We start from the raw sequence: 16,505 nt of genomic DNA on the forward strand, positions 1-16,505 counted from the left end.
AACCCTGTTCTCTACTGTCAGCCAGGGAGCTGCTTCCTCTGAGATAAGGTTTGAAGATTGTTTGCACACTATAAACTGTTAAGACCCAAAGTATGCAGCTTACATTTTATTTTTGGACCATAAGCCCTAAAAGAAGGGTGAGTAATAATCAAATATATCTGTCCTGATACATTTTCCATGAATTCAATTGAATAATAAGTATAAAGAAACAACTGTCAACATAATACCTTGAATCTGTATTACAGAGGTAAACTCTTTCCAGGCTGACCTCTGCTGTCCCCCTTAATGCTTCAAACCTGAGTGTAGGTATATGTAGCTGATTTCAGATATGTATTTTGAATTCATGGCGTGTGGAGGAAAACACACCTTCAAATTAATTTCATAATGTCTAGAGGTTTTATTCAGATCTTCTGCCCCCTGCCACCCACCCAGGCTATATTTCACTCACTTTCATTTTCCAACACACTCAGCCCAGCATCTTGAGTCAGGGCGTGGTTTTGATCAGCTGATCCTATGATGTTTATTAATCACTGACATTTAGACAAGGGTCACTGCTCTCTTTAATGATACATTTATTTCTGACTAAAGGTTCACTAAGAAATAGGAGTCCTGAATGGGAGTGGAGTTGAAGAATGGGGGCCAGACAGGAGACATTGTGACAGTATTTATATATTTTTTACTGTTTCAGGGTCCCGGACAAGCTGTGGTCAGGAGGAACAGAATTTCTACCAGCTGCCGTGAACACAGACATATGATAAATACAAGATGTCAAAGTCAGTTGGGATAATAAAAAAAAAGCCTAAAATGTCTTGAATAGGAAGTAAATGTGCAACCTTTATCTGAACTCAAGGATAAATCACCTCAGTGAAATACAGACACTGACAAATCAGTTCCCTTTATAGCATTCTCACTTCATGTAAAGTCCAGAGCAGACAGACCCCTCTCTATGCCTCTATGCCTTTAGGGATACCGATACTTTTTTCATGCACGCACGCATACAAGCGTATGAACGTCGGGAGCGCGCATGCTTCCACGGCACCGTACATTTCTTCTGAACTGCACATTTGATACCCCCAGAAGCTACGCATAATGTGTAGAAACTGGGCGCAACACATTTTCTGAATCCGCTTCCGGAGTGCCGACGACACCGATGCCCACAGACTGATCACAGGGCTTTACCCGAACAGCACTGAATGGTAGCAGCTGAGAGACGGGTGCGGAGCGAGGGTTGCCAAACCCGGAGGATTTCTCACGGTCCACGGACTATATGTATCCCCATAAACGGATGACAGCCTCCAAAACAAACCTGTACTGAAAACTTTCAGCTCTGCATTTGACGCGGGGGTGTTATTGAAGGTTTTTTTTGAAACCAGGTCCAAGAACAGACATCATGCAGGTGCAAACTGTGGGCTAACGTTACTGAAATGACTTGCTCGGGCGCTGACGCGTTTCACTGTGCCATGCCAACCCCGCATTGTCAGATGCCATTTTACTCTGCGTTATCCCAGCGTCTGGAATTCCAACATACTGGGCCTGTCGTGTAATTAGAAGTTCGTGAGGCAGTAGCAAACACAAGGCTGGTGCAATGAGAAGCTACGCTGCCCAAGACATTGTGCGCAATTTGTGCTGAAGCTTATGGGTCCTGCGTACTCAAGCTCCCGGCTTCCACTTGGAGAGGTGTGCTGCGGGGGTACAGCGCACTGGCTGTCGGCTTCACATCTGGACCGCCTGGCTACTGTCATCTGCGGCCTGTTCGGACTGTGCACTCCCTGAACTTGTATGTTTGCGGGGACCTGGCTGAGATCGCCTCGGATGGTGTCGTGTTAGAGAGAAGGGCTGAATATTTGGCTTGGACTTGACGTTATCGGTGATCCACTGGAACACCGTGGTCCATTGCTGGACTGGCTGACTACTCATGGAAAAAACGCTTATCCAGCTATGGATTTTGCGTAGAGAAGTCACGCATTTTTAAAGGCAACGCTAGGGTGACATTGCAGTCTTCTCACCACATCGGTTATTTCGTCGTCCGACAAAAAAATAAAAGAGTGAAAGTGGAGTATTGTCCGTCGTACGTATCAACGCAGTGGGATTTCTACGTCTGGTCGGCGTTCCCCCCCACCCTTCCCGCGGTGACGGTTATGGGTCGGAAGCGGTGTGTCGGTGCAGATTGTTCCAAGATGGCGGCCGGGTGCTGCGGGGTGAAGAAGCAGAAACTGTCGGGATCGCCCGGGTCGGGGGGTCCCGGCGGGGTGGGGGCGGGAAGCGGGGTGGCAGGAACCGGACATTGTGGCTCTGAGTTGGGGATTGGCTCCTCCGCGACCGTTGCAGCAGCGGCGAACGTGAGCAGAGCCAACGGCCTGGGGGGACCCGGGGGTAACGTTAGCAGCAGCAGTAGTAGTAGTGGTAGCAGCGGCACAAACGCTCTGTCCCCAGCCCCGGCCGGTTACACTTCATCCGGCCTCTCCCCGAATCTCAGCTCGGGACCTGGTTCGGGAAGTGGAGGCAGAAAAATGGTCGTCTCAGCGGAGATGTGCTGCTTCTGTTTTGACGTGCTTTATTGCCATCTGTACGGATACCAACCTCCGAGAACACCCAGGTTTACAAATGATCCCTAGTGAGTATCTCTTGTCTTTTGTTGTTGTGCTGCATGTCAAAGCTCATTGATGTACTCTCTCAACAAATGTCTTTTGCGGCACTCTTGGTGGGTTTACCTCTGTATTCTGCCCCAGTGTGGAGGGCACCGACTGTCACATCGAAACAACATTTCACTATCGGGGAATTTAACGTGAAAAAGCTCGCGATCCTAGCTTCATTTGGCTAAGTTGGAATTTGGGCCTTGCCGAAGAGACTGAGTGCACCGGCCTGTAGCTGCACCAAACTCACATTATCGGTACAGTGAATGATCTGAGGTGGTCTTATCGAGCGAGCCACCGGCGAGTGAGGCACTGTGTCACTTTGAGATTTCCCGTCGAAAACAAACATTTTGAGATGCTGAGAGGTTTGTCCCACTCGAATAACACTGGCTAACGCTAGCTAAGCCTGGTGGCTACTCGCTCGTACTAGCCACTCACACTAAAGCTAAAAGAAAGAGGGTGGAACGAGGCAGATAACATCGCTTGTTTTTTCGCTTTAACTGTGACTGCTTTGAATAACAATCGTCGAAAGTTTACGTTATTATTCTTAATCTTTTAACCTGCCCTCAATGAACTCCTGATTGCCACATACTATGCTTAGCTTCGTTAGCTGTGTGCTACCTTAGCTTAGCAACGAGCCACTAATGAGCTTGTAGTAATTAATTTAATGGTGAATGTATTAAAAAGTCTCTGTGGCACCACGGTCAGATAACCGGCCACAGTAGCTACCCGCTCGTTTACGGTAGGTTGGGTTTGTTGGACGTGGTGTCGATCCGAGGGACACTGGCTAACAGTACCAGCCGATTTAAGTGTTAGCACCAACCAACAAAGAAAATGTGGTTCTTGCTAAGCAGTAAGCAGTCCTAACACTCTTTCATGGCCGAATTCAACTACAGCAGCACTGGCAGTGTTGAATAACTATAACAAACCATCAGTCAATGCGTTTAAATACGGGAAGCTTTAACTTGACATTATTATTTTTTAATGTTATGACAGATTTAACTATAAGATTACTAAATGTATATGATCTGCCCGTCACCGCTCTCCTGCGCACCTATAGCAGCGCTGTAATGTGATAGCATGTGACTTTGCGGACCTTTTACTTACATTTCGAGACCATGAAGGGCTTGTTTACAATTGCAACATGGACTATTCCATGGTATTGATCTGTAATGGGTAAAGAAACTTTGCAGTGACTTATTGACAACGGTATTAAAATAGTCAATGGGGTAGCTGTTTTGTGCTTTTAAATGTGCCTTTCTATTACCATGTGACAAATTATTAACGTTAAAAGCATGCAGGCACTAAAACACAATGTTGCATACAATTTAAATGCATATGATGGGTTCTGAATGGTGTGTATTGATGTTAACAGTTCTAACACTCCCACAATGTTTCCTGGTAAACATAATCTATTATGAGAAACAATTCCTCATACACACTGTATATGTATACAATAAACAAATTCACATTCTCTGCACATTCCCATCAAAAGGATTTTTGGCAACTATAGTTGAGAATGTATTGAATTTGTGTTCTCTAAATCTATCACAATAACATCTCTAATAAAAAAAAGTCCATCTCAAAATCACCTCAGCATACTCCAGGCTTCACTCATTCAAAAACAAGAGCCAGTCAATAATGGCAGTGGACTAACCAAATACATGTGTTAAATAAATGCAGATCCAACACACCCTGTTTGTTTATTTATGTTTTTTTTTTTTTTTTTGTGAATTCGCTTCAGACGTTCCTGATTGTGTGCACCTCTATTGTACGTACAAATATGTGAGCCACCGTGGAATATTTTCCAGATTAGTGTTGCCATTGATAACAAAAGAAAAAACAACAACAACAATAAACAATCGTGGTGTTGGTATGGTGATGTGAAAATGACCACAGAGACTCTTACTCCAAGGCCCAGTCCCAATGTATAAAGCCTTCACATTAATGATAGAAAACCATAAATTGTTGGTAATTTCCTTTAGCAAAGACATGGATAAAGTGTTCATAAAGTGCTCCAAAAATCAGTAAGTTTCACACATTGGAAGCTCTCAGTGTTTTGTTTTAATTTATAGTAGATGCCAAACTATTGACATTAAGTCAGACTTTAAGGGTTAACATTGGGATTGCACATTGGGTGGTAGTAGGCTAATGCCCACCAGTGTGAAAACTCCCACAGGTCTGAGAAACTCATACTTATGGTCTCTGGTGTCCTCCGAATGTCCTTCACTTGGGGACATTGTCAGATTGAATTACTAAAATGCTAAAAACAAATACAACATTTGACATAGCCACAGTGCTCTCCTTAGCCAGTAAACAATGTAGGGCCTCACATTGTGAACATGTTGTGATCATATTTTAGTGATATTAAAATTTTAGAAATGGTAATGGGATTATAATCCCAATCTTCAATCTCCTTGAAGACGGTGTGTGTTTTTACTGTCTAGACCGGTGACTGGCTGTCTGGCTTACATGTTGGCATTTAATAAAAAGTCTTCTCCTCTAAATGGAGGATCACAAGCTGAGAGCGGTGACTCTAAATCTGCAAAAAGGTATCTGCTTCAAGGACGGCCGACAAATCATGCATTTGAAAATATTTTGCCCTGTTTTGACTGCTAGAAGACCACTGGACCACACTAGGCAGCGGGCACTGCCGCAGGTACGTCTGCATAACTACTAAGATAATTTAGCTAGCTAACTTCAGTTGGCTCGAACGGTTGTATAACTTGACATAGTCACTGTCGTTAATCGGGATAATACTAACTGTATTATGTGTAATGTTATGTAAGATCACGCAGTTATGTGTATTGTAAGCCACTTTGATTTTGTAGCTATAGTAAGCTAAAGCAACAACTGAAATGTAAGATTACAATGAAAAATGTGTTATCTTGTTAATGCACGTAATCTCCATTGTGCTACTGAATGGTGAACACTAGCAATCTTCTCTTTTCTACACCAACCCACCCTGTTGATCCCTCGTTTGAGGACAACACCAGAAGTCTACGGCCTTTCCTCACAGGCAGAGAAGGGGGGGAAATGATCCAGGAAAGGTAAAATGAAGCCAAAGGACAGTTGCCATGCAAAGGTTTTCTGAGGAACTGCTGGGTGAAACATCTGTAAGACATCAAAGTCTACAGTAGAGACCACTAGACACCACTTCGTTTTTCTTTAGACTCTTTGCACCTATGTGCTGTAGCTGTAATGTTTTGTTCCTTTGTAATTTTTTTAATTTTATTACTGGTACTTCATTGAATCAGAACTTGAAATTTTGGTCTTGATTTTGTAAAACAGTTGTTCAATATGTGAAGAAGCTAAAAATAAAATGTAATATTTGTTCAAAGAGAAATGTCTCATGTATGTTTCTTTTTTATAAAATTTGACTTTTAAAAGCTTTAACTCCAAAGCGTATAGGACTTCTGGCTCAAGACTTGCATGAAACAAAAAAAATAATATATAGATTGTGTATGAACCAGTGTAAAAGTTGAAGTACCAGTATTGGTTCTGGTATTGAAAATGTCTTCACAGGGGAAACACTCTTGCCTCATTTTTTCCCTTTATTCTCCTTTCTCTTTACACACGCTCAGTGTTGAGTAGTAAAGTGAGAGGAGAAAAAAAATATCACAAAGCTTTATTGTATCAGTAGTCCCAACTAGAGAAACCGTAACGCTCCATACTGGTCCATGGAAATAAATAAAAGATGGGTTAAGATAAATGACCAAAGTCTCTGCAATTGCAAGTGTCTTTGTGTGAAAGTGTCATGTTGAATTTCAGTTTAATTGGTGCTCTTAAAATTGGACTGGTTCTCCTATCAACGAGCCAAAAGTAGTTTGAAACTCTGCAGTGGTTTGTGACTTGTGATTTGCCATTTGGCGTGTGAAAACAAGACCTTCGATGGGCAAGTGACAATAAATCAGTAAGTCAGATTAACTTAACACAGTGAATATTTAAATATGATCTGCCATTCACTGTTGAGAAACCAGGGCAGCAGCAGTCAGTGTCACAGTGGCTTCTGTGACTGAACAGATTTCAACACAATAAGAAGAAGAGAGGAAATACTCTGAAGCATAAAACAACACTTTTGGTGGCAGTAAAGCTCTATTTGAAGTGTATTTGTTCCATTAGATTTGCATTAGACAGATGACGAGAAAACACAACTGAAAGGAGTCCGGTGTAGGAAGGGTGATGGTACTTATTTGCATAATACTGCATGGCAGTCGTGCCCTCTTTTGCACAATTGTGGTTCTGATCCACTGTGATGCCTACCAACAATGTCCCAATGAGTACTGTTCTTTGAAATGCTTAATTCAATGAACTTTACTTATGCAAACCCAAATGACATACTAAAACTTAAACTGTTATCTTCATGTGCTTTGCTGATGCACTGTTGGGTCCTTTTTTGCAGTATTAAACTGAGTTATTCATTGTCAATATCACATGTTTATGATTCCAGACAAGTGATAGATTTTTATTCTGCGTGGGATCAGTTTGTCTTTCTCTTGGGTAATGTAGTTTACCAGAAGCAGCGGCACCATACAAAAGATGGGAAATTATTACAGCATGGCTAATTATACACCATAACTATTACACATCTAATACAACCTAACTTCATGAAATAAAGTTTTTATTAACCAGTCATGTGTGGACAGATGGCCCAGTGCTATGAACAAAAACCTCTGCAGTCCTGCGTGAAAACTAATCCGTTGTGGTTTAAAAGACAGCAGTGCCAATTCTACCTAATGTGAATAACACAAATGGTGATGTGTGCTGTTATTTAACTGCTACAGAAATGTACATGTGGTGTGCACATTATTAAAGTTCAACTTCTTTAACATGGTCTCTCTGTTGTCTTTCAGCCCGCTGTTTGTCACATGGAAAATAGGCAGAGACAAGCGGTTGAGGGGTTGTATAGGTACATTTTCTGCCATGAATCTGCACTCAGGACTCAGGGAGTACACCCTTACCAGGTGAGTTGTTTTTCTAGCTGTAAATATAACCAAATGCAAAGCAGGATTATGGAGAACACTAATAAACTGTAGTGAATGATTGTATTGGAATCAAGTCCCCTAACATGGGCAACTTTCTATGCTCAGTAGTAGTAAATTAACCCTGGATTAATTGATAGTTGGCCTGTGCATGACTACATAAAACATAATTTATGTTTCTTACAGTATTTAATTTTGTCTGTTTCATTTATGTAGCTTGCTGTAACCCTGTTATAGATGTCCCCAGGTCGGGTTTTCCATGACTTTTTGTTGAGACCTGGTTTTATATACTGTATACGTGTATGCACTTTTCTTTAGCAGTAAAACAGTTAGTGTGCTAGCAACACAATTAGTTGTTAACACTGGGGTTGATGTAGAAAGATACGAAACAATTATTTGTTTAACCTTAATGACCTGGCACTGACATAAAGAGGATAGGCAGAGACACAAATGAAATGTATTGGTAAGTTTACCATAACTGTAATGTATGGACTGTTGTAAGTATGTTTTAATTCAAAACTGTGAAGTTGTGACAATAAAGAGTCCTTGTGTAGTTTTATTGGGCAGTCCTATAACCTTTTTCAGACAAACACAATGACACGGGTTAAACCCACACTGGTGGTTGGCCTGAATGGATCAATGGATCGTCCAGCTGGTGGGTTAAACGCTGGCTGGGTGTTACTTGGCTTTGATGGACAATTGTTTCAATTAAAACGAGTTTAATAGTTATGTGAATACTTAAATGTCATGTGAGCCGTTACGTGACACACCTTAACACATGAGGGAGCCCAAGGGCAGGTGTGTGTAGAAAACTTAAACTTTACAGTGACATTTTTTTCTGTGTAAATAGGGAGTGTAAACAGGGCCCTCTGTAAACACCTGGTGAAGAATTTCTTGATTAGCACTTCTTGACCTGAGGGCAGACACAGCTGACCTGTCAAATACATGTAAACACACAGCTCATTTACTGGTACTGTGTACAGACACAAACGCTCTGTCCATGCTGCGACCACGCTGGCCTCTGTATGTTCATAGGCCACCTACACGCGAGAAAAGGCCCTGTTGATCCTTCATCACATGTTGGAAATCTGAGTGGAAATTTTCCCCACAATTTACAAATAATTGGACTCTTGGTTATCAAACTACTGGGTCTCTGGTCTCTTGACACTTGACTATGCTAACTTTTGTCTGAATCAGCTCTTGTAATGGTATTTTCTTTGTGCTTTTATGTCTGCAGTGCCCTTAAAGACAGCCGCTTCCCCCCTATGACAAGGGATGAGCTGCCTCGCCTCTTCTGCTCAGTGTCTCTTCTCACCAACTTTGAAGACGTCGGTGATTACCTTGACTGGGAGGTGAGAGAAATGGTTTGCTAAAGCATTTGCATTGGGAATAGTAGTGCCATTGATAGGTGGCACACTCTACAACTCATACAAACAACACATGTAAAAACGTAGTGAAAATGTTTTCACTTTGTTGGATAGAAAGATTTATGGGGTTAAAAACACAGTGTTTTGTCATGTCTGTGTTGAATTTTAGGTGGGTGTTCACGGTATTAGGATAGAGTTTTTCAATGAAAAAGGATCAAAGCGCACCGCCACCTACCTACCAGAGGTTGCAAAGGAGCAAGGTGAGATCCCTTTGTGCCCCTAACAAGCCTCATTTTTTATTTTAATTTTTTTATAAAGACAATGTAATGTTGCGCTAAATGTGGATTTTCAGGAATGTGTGGTGAGATATAACTCTTTATTTTATCAAGGTTGGGACCATATTCAAACCATAGATTCCTTACTACGAAAGGGAGGCTACAAAGCTCCCATCACAAATGACTTCAGGAAGACCATTAAGTTAACCAGGTAAGAATATACTTGTACACTGTATTAAATCAAGGTCAGAGTTAATTATCATCATACAACACAAGGTTGTACAACAAAATGAAAGTTTGCAGTTCCTTCATTTTAGATAATCAAATTCATAGAAAAACACATAAAACAAATAGAATAAAATAAACCAATGTTTATAGTTTTTTATATACAAACAGGAAATGATCTGCTGTGCATCTCTTGAATTTGCATTTAGGGGAATGTAAAACAACAGCAACAAGATGGTGCTGATAATATGGTTTCATCTTTACATAAAATAAACCGCGTCCATCCACTTTGACTGCGTTTGAGCACCATGCATCCGGGATGTTGATGGAGCAAGTCTCTGTAAGGTGGGGGCACAACAGTCTCTGATTTCCCGTTGTCTGGCCAGCTGGGTCCCATTTCATCCAGACCGGACATTAGCCGGAAGCAGCCTTAAGTCCAAGCTTGGCCAGCGTGGCTGCTATCCTGCTCTCATCCCTCTCCTCCTGGAGCGACAGCACCCGCCGCGGTGGCCATGGGTGGATCGTCTCAAAGTCCACTGCGCTTTAATCCAAACCCTGCGCTCACTTTTCCGATGACTGTAAGCTATTTCTGTCAAAGTTAATGTGTGTTTCAGCAATAAGCCGAAAACGGTTTGAAAGTTTGAAGGACCGGCGACAGCATCTGTATGCACAGTCGTTGCCACGGTCAGAATCTCCCGGTCCAGTCAGTTTAAACAATTTCAGCTTAGTCCTTAAAAAACGGAACAATCCGACATCATTCAATGATGTTTTAAGCAATAAATGTGGAACAATGCAGATTAAAACAAAAATGTAGCAGGTTTGGGCGCCTGGTTAGCTCAGTCGGTAGAGCTTGCGACCCATGTACAGACATGCTGCAGCGGCCCGGGTTCGAATCCGACCTGCGGCCCTTTGCTGCATGTCATCCCCTCTCTCTCTGCCCTCCTTTCCTGTCTATCTTCGGTTGTCACTATACAATAAAGGCATTAAAAATAACTTGTAGCAGGTTTGAAGAAGCTGAAGAACTGAACAGAGGCATATAAAGCCAACATGAATTTTAAAAGGACAAATGTCAGAGCGGATACTGGCTCTACATCAGCTTTGTCCTCATGTTGATCAAAGTCCACTGACTTTCCACATCAAAGTCCGTTTACAGATGTTGAGGAGCACTACTCCATATGTGAAAAATGTTGTTTAAAGCCCATTGTGGCCCCTGAAGGAGCTGCATGAAATCTAATAAATTGCCTCAAGTGTTGTCACCTGAATTCTCCAAACGAACTGCTGGCAGTCAAGTTGCGTTGTGGGAGCAGTAAGGGAGAAAAATGTTTTGAATAAGAGAGACAATATCTGCTGCATCATTGTTGATACTTTTTAAACTGTCCACTGTGAGTTGTACAATGTGCAGCAGTGGAATACTCTTTAAGAGTGTGTGTCTAGTATTGACTCATTTGTGTTGAGGGTCACCGGCTGATCCCAGCTTTCCTAACGTGACACAAGGGTCAGCTGGGCTTTACCTCACACATCTTTTTACCCTTCCTAGGTACCGTAGCGAGAAGATGACAATGGGTTATGCAGAGTACATCGCCCACCGCCAGCACCATCACTACCAGAATGGCATCGGGCACCCTCTACCACCCTACAACCATTATTCCTGACAGCGAGCCGCATGACCAATCATTGGACCTCTCCGCGGACCTTTTCCCAGGAGAGCCCGCCCCCTCCTGGTCTAGCTATTTCTACTACTGTACCATTTTATGATGATAGTTTCCGTTGCCATGCTGGCCGTCTCCCAGACGTTGACATGGCAACGGGTGGCAACGAAGCATCATTTGATTATGGCAAGAAATCCACGTTTCTTTTTTTCTTTGCCTGTGGTTAAGTTTTTGCAGCATATGTATACCTATATCTATAACCCCCTTCATTCATATTTTTGAAAATTAAACAAATACTAGATTTTATTGATCTTACGTTTTTTCAGCAAACCTAATCAGGTGTTTGATTCTGTGGATGGAAGGAAGTCTCTTACGGTGGATTAGTCTCGCCCTTATATTGTTTAGGCTTTGCTACGATTTTACATTTACTAAGAAAGTTCTTTTTTTCCTTTTTTTTCTTTATCTTACTATCCTGACATGTATACCATGTAGCAAGGCAACTGCAGTTCTCAAAGGCTGTGTCGTCTCTATTCTGATTCCTCTCAAAAGAAAAAACGATTGACTGTTGAGGTTGTTTTAGCCTTGTAAACTCTTGTAGTGTTGTAGTTGGGACTATATATTGGGATTTGTATACTCCAAAGTATAGATAGTAGGATTGTGATGCCCTTTAACCAGCCTTTGCTGGTACTGTTTATTGTTTGCGCTCACAATCGTGTGTGTATTTCTGTGTGTGGATATAGATATTGGTCTGCCACGAGATGAAAACAGTAGAGTAAATTGGATTTTTACCTAAAGATTCCCTACAGAGATTTTTGGAAACCTCCTCCCGAGTATTTGTAGTGTTTTGTGGTGGAACCTGTAAACCTTGAACTGCGTTTGTTTTGTTTGGCTAGAGTTTACAGCCACGTTCCCTCTTGTTCTTTTTTGTTGTTGAACTTTTTCATTTAGATTTAAGGTAATTGTGGAGGAAGCCATTTTGTCTGAGGATAATCATTTCCCGCAGGTGATTTGTTTATTATCTATGTAAAATGGGTTACAAGTGGGTCTGATCTCCCCGCATTGGAGAGAGGGAGCAGGCGTAACTACAGGTCCCTAGAAAAAAGAAAAAAAAAGTATGTGCATGAACAATGCTTTTATTTAAATTTACTGTGTCTGTTGGTTTCTGAGTTTACTGGCAGGGAGTCACTTGGCAGGGACATGCTATAACTACTTAAAGCCATATTCTCTTTTTATTCCACACCTTGTAAGAGTCGTCTGTTGTTTGGCTTGAAGTGTTTGCATTCGGTGCCACTTAACTGGTGACGTCTAATATATTGGGTCTTCAAGCTCTGAATGCAAACTGACACCAGCCAGCCTCAGGCAAGGCTGCATCACTGAATACTAGACAGACCCAGCAGTTTCAGTCATTTGTCGGATGCCTTGTATATTGCCCGTGTCGTCGTGGAAACATTGTCTTGCCTTTTCAGATTATAGCTAACCATTGTCACTCTTATGATGTATTAAAATTGTCATTTTGAATGAAGATGCCACTCGACGCACAGAGGAAGTGATCTGATTAACATGTTTGTGTCATTTGGAGGTGCATGTCATTGTGCTCTTTAGAGTCTCAAGCAGTTGCAGAAATGCAGCTCGTCGATTTAGTTGTGGAAACCGCACTACCACCGTTCTCCTCTCACACTCTGCTGTTCAGCGAGATCCCGTTGATCTGTGTGTCCACTGCACAGGAAATGTTTAGATTTGTGGTCTGTTTTGTCAGCTGTTTGGCAGTAAATTAGAGCAAACACAGTCGCATTAGTTAGAGCAGAATCTCTGCATGGGGGCCAAACGGCTTGCAGTTAAGGTCTACAAATAAAAAAAACCAGGGCTTTGTAAGGACTTAAGAAGCCATTTCCCATCCAAATATTACTTGTGAGTCACATCCACACACACTAGGCTAGTTGGATTTCTTTTCCAGAATGTTTGAACCGTGGAGGATAATCACGTTGATCCGCTTGCTTTGGGTTCGGTTTTAATTTTTTGCTAACTGGAATTTTTTGGGAGGTTCTTGTTACTTGACCAACATCTTTCTTCGTAACAGCCTTTACTAACTGACAGGTTATTTTTCTTTATGCAAAATGTCAAGGGCTTTTGGCACTCCATCCACAGTAACCCGAAATGACCCAGATTTAAGTTGTGTTGCCTTAAACGAATGATTTAATAAATGATGGACCAGTAGATGATGCTCTGAGTGTTCCTCTGTCCCATGGTTTGCTGTTTCCCCAGCTCCATCTTCACACCACAGTGTAGGAAAGGTCCTCCGACGATGTTGTCCTCACTTGAATGCCGTTGCTAAAACTTTCTCCAAAATATGGGGGCTCCTGTATGCCTGCAGTCTCCTGTTTGCTCACGTCTTACCCAGCTGACAGCCCTCAATTCCATCTTTTCCAAAAGCCCCACGTTCACACGTTCTCTTTAAACAATGTCGCACACTGTGGTGGTGTTACCCTAAATGTTTTAAACCATGGGAAGACACTTTAACACCTCTAGTAAAAATGTATGCTTTTATGTGAAGTACACTACATCGTGAGTTTCAGAGAGGAACAGTCAGGCATTCAGTTCCTGGTCCATTTAATACAGCACAACCTGAATTTTTCTGCTGCAAAACCAAATTGACCATGCTCTTTTACATATGTCTTTGTATACACATGCAATGTATTTTGTTGCATGTATGTATGAGTATGAGACCTATGGTTTTATCCATGATATGCTTGATCTATGGCTTAAACACTCTTATTAACCATTAAGAGATTTAAAAGACAAATATGGTGCTATCGGACCTCATATTGGGGTGGTCACAGCTCGTGACTGGTCATGCGGACTCATTGATCATATCATACTTAAAGATGCTACATGTAAGATTTGCTCTTCAGTATATTGCTGTGAAGTGAGTTATGACGGCACATTTTAATACTGAAGGATGTAACTGTCACCGATGCAAACAGTAGCCCCATGAATCTGTGCTTTCATTAAGTCCAAAGTGGGTGATTTTGGGATCAATTCCCTATGGGAAAAACAGACTGATATTCTTACACACATAATGAAGAAGAAAAGTCCCTGCAGCAAACCCGTTATAGGGGCTATGGAATGTACTGTCAATGGTCGTTATTACAATTTACAGCGATATATTAAGAGAAAATCCTACATGTGTTACCTTAACTATCCTTGATATATGCAGATCTGTTCAACAGGTGTTTTTTTTTTTTTTTTCCTACCAGTGCAAGTCAACACCCCTGCAGGTTTGAAAGGACAAGAAGTCACATGTAGCCTCCTACCCCTCAATTACTCCCCACACTGTGGGCCGACCTCATGGCCTAGTTTGTCAAGGTGTGATGTGTGTCGGTAGATGGTGGCAGTAGTAGTGGTCGTTGCCTCTCCTGGAAGATCGGATGCTGCTCTTTGCGAGCACATCCTCCGTTTTCCTTTAGCTGCTGAATAGTTTTGACCTCTGAAAAGGCAAAGTTTGAGTTGTCAACTAGTGAAAAGGTCCTGTTGTTGAGGCTCTAGCAGCCTCTCAAACTATGTCGAAGGTAAGCGTCTCCTATAATGGCGACGCAGAGTTTTACGTAGAGCACGCAGAAGATAGTCCTGCTTCTGTACTGATTAACTGTTTAAAGCATTGATACCTCATGGGATATTATGGAACGACATTTGTAGTTTGTTGTAGCAGATTGTGTTTTGGTTCCATACCAGGGTTAGAGTTCAGCCTCAGCATTCCTAGTGTGGTCATTCTCATATTTCGTGGAATGCTCAAGCTCATGTTACCTTCGTATGTTTGACTGAACCAAAGATGCCAGCGGCCATGCCCAAATGCTGCTCTTCAGGCTTGGCTTCCTGTCCTTCCAAAAGACACCCCTGCAATTGACAAGATGTTCTATGTTTTCTTTTTTGGTTTTTTTTTTTTTTTTGTGTGCGACTTCTCAGCTGTCTTGACTTATTAAGCAACCCAATTTTTCAATGAATTTTCATTGTCTATCGCTGAAGCCGTATATGGCATCAAGGATGGTTAAAAATGGTTGCAATTGTTGTTACTTGTTTTGTTTATTATTATTATTATTATTACTATTATTAGTATAGTATTATTATTATTATTATTACTATAATTTACAAAAATGAAAATCCCATGGTGTGCCTCCTAGCTTTATGGGTTTATAAATGTTTTTTTCCCTAAAGACCAGCAGTTATACTTTGTATAAAAGATGGATTTTTCCTTATTTTTTATGCCATTAAAGATGAAAAAGCCTGTTTTCTTTACTCTGGACCCAGTAGCTGCACTGGTATACAATCGCACTGATAGATAAATAAAAAATAAAAAAAAGAATAAATGAATCAATAATAATAATGATAATGACAAATGAAATAAGAACTACAATAAACTTGTGTTTGAAACTTTTATTAAAAAAAGATTTAAAAAAACAAATAAAAAAAAAGAAAATGACTGTTTTTGTACATCAAAATAAATTCTTTTCAAAAGAATATTTTGGATCTAGTTTCAAAATTATTTTAGTGGTTTTCTATGTTCTGAATTTTTGAGACACTGACTTCTAAGATGTGTCACTGTACAAAATGACTTTTTTCTGTTGCAGTGGCCTGATGGGCTGGGAGGGTTGCCTGGTGTAACTCCTCATACCAACTTTTCTTTCTTTTTTCTTTTGATTTTTGGATATTTTTTTTCTCTGCTTTAGTAACTTGAAAAATGTTGATGGAATAATATGAACTGGGAACTTCAAATCCATCCCCTGTAGAGCTAGACCCTTCCTCCTTTCCTATTGAATTGCTGTTAGTGTGACACGACTTGAAATGGGCATTTATTATGATAGTATGACTCCAAATGAAAAAAAAAACACAAATAAAGACACACAAAAAAAAAACAAACAAAAGAAAAAAGAAATTTAGAAAAAAATTGCAAAAGAAAAGTGTGGGGAGGGTTGAAAGAATATATATAGATGGGTTATCTGAGTATGTAAGCAATGGCTGTGAAGATAATGTAGTTTTAAACATTGTTATTACCTTTTAAAATCATTTATTCAATAAAAAATACAAAATCAACTGAAAAGAGAACATGTGTCATTCTGTTTTCTTTCACCACACACATCCACATATAGTCTTTTTTTACACTGAAGATATAATTTATAGGAAAGAAGCCTTTTAGTTTGTCATTTTAACATTTCAGACAGAGATTTATATCCAGAGAACCCAATCAGTCTGTTGAATTGATTACTGATACATCCAGCCTTACAGAAGGTCTATGGATTATGTTATTTGGTCAGTTACAGTTCAAACTCTATGCTGATTGATTTGCTCTGGATGGAGAGGATTTCAGGGACAATATATGATT

The 16,505-nt window shown here is 40.9% G+C and overlaps 1 protein-coding gene across 2 annotated transcripts; it reads left to right on the forward strand.

Annotated features, from left to right (window-relative positions):
* The first annotated feature begins 925 nt into the window (after window positions 1-925).
* ammecr1 (AMMECR nuclear protein 1) lies at window positions 926-16,228 on the forward strand. 2 transcript variants are annotated; one of them, XM_051400678.1, is made up of 6 exons: window positions 929-2,614; window positions 7,487-7,597; window positions 8,853-8,967; window positions 9,152-9,242; window positions 9,372-9,468; window positions 11,020-16,228. In XM_051400678.1, the coding sequence occupies exons 1-6, from the start codon at window positions 2,139-2,141 to the stop codon at window positions 11,132-11,134; spliced, it is 1,005 nt and encodes a 334-aa protein (XP_051256638.1). In that variant the 5' UTR covers window positions 929-2,138; the 3' UTR covers window positions 11,135-16,228. The 2 variants fall into 2 exon arrangements, with proteins under 2 accessions (XP_051256639.1, XP_051256638.1); XM_051400679.1 differs by lacking the exon at window positions 7,487-7,597 and having other exon boundaries at window positions 926-2,614.
* Window positions 16,229-16,505: the final 277 nt, after the last annotated feature.

This window comes from Dicentrarchus labrax, unplaced genomic scaffold (genome assembly GCF_905237075.1).
Source record: "Dicentrarchus labrax unplaced genomic scaffold, dlabrax2021, whole genome shotgun sequence".
NCBI classification, from domain to species: Eukaryota; Metazoa; Chordata; class Actinopteri; family Moronidae; genus Dicentrarchus; species Dicentrarchus labrax.

What these genes read in the sequence shown, in the direction of transcription:
- ammecr1 (XM_051400678.1), top strand. Translation starts at nt 2,139, where the DNA reads ATGGGTCGGAAGCGGTGTGTCGGTGCAGATTGTTCCAAGATGGCGGCC. An exon ending in AGGTTTACAAATGATCCCTA is followed by an intron (nt 2,615 to 7,486) that starts GTGAGTATCTCT and finishes GTTGTCTTTCAG; the next exon opens with CCCGCTGTTTGTCACATGGA. An exon ending in AGAGGTTGCAAAGGAGCAAG is followed by an intron (nt 9,243 to 9,371) that starts GTGAGATCCCTT and finishes TATTTTATCAAG; the next exon opens with GTTGGGACCATATTCAAACC.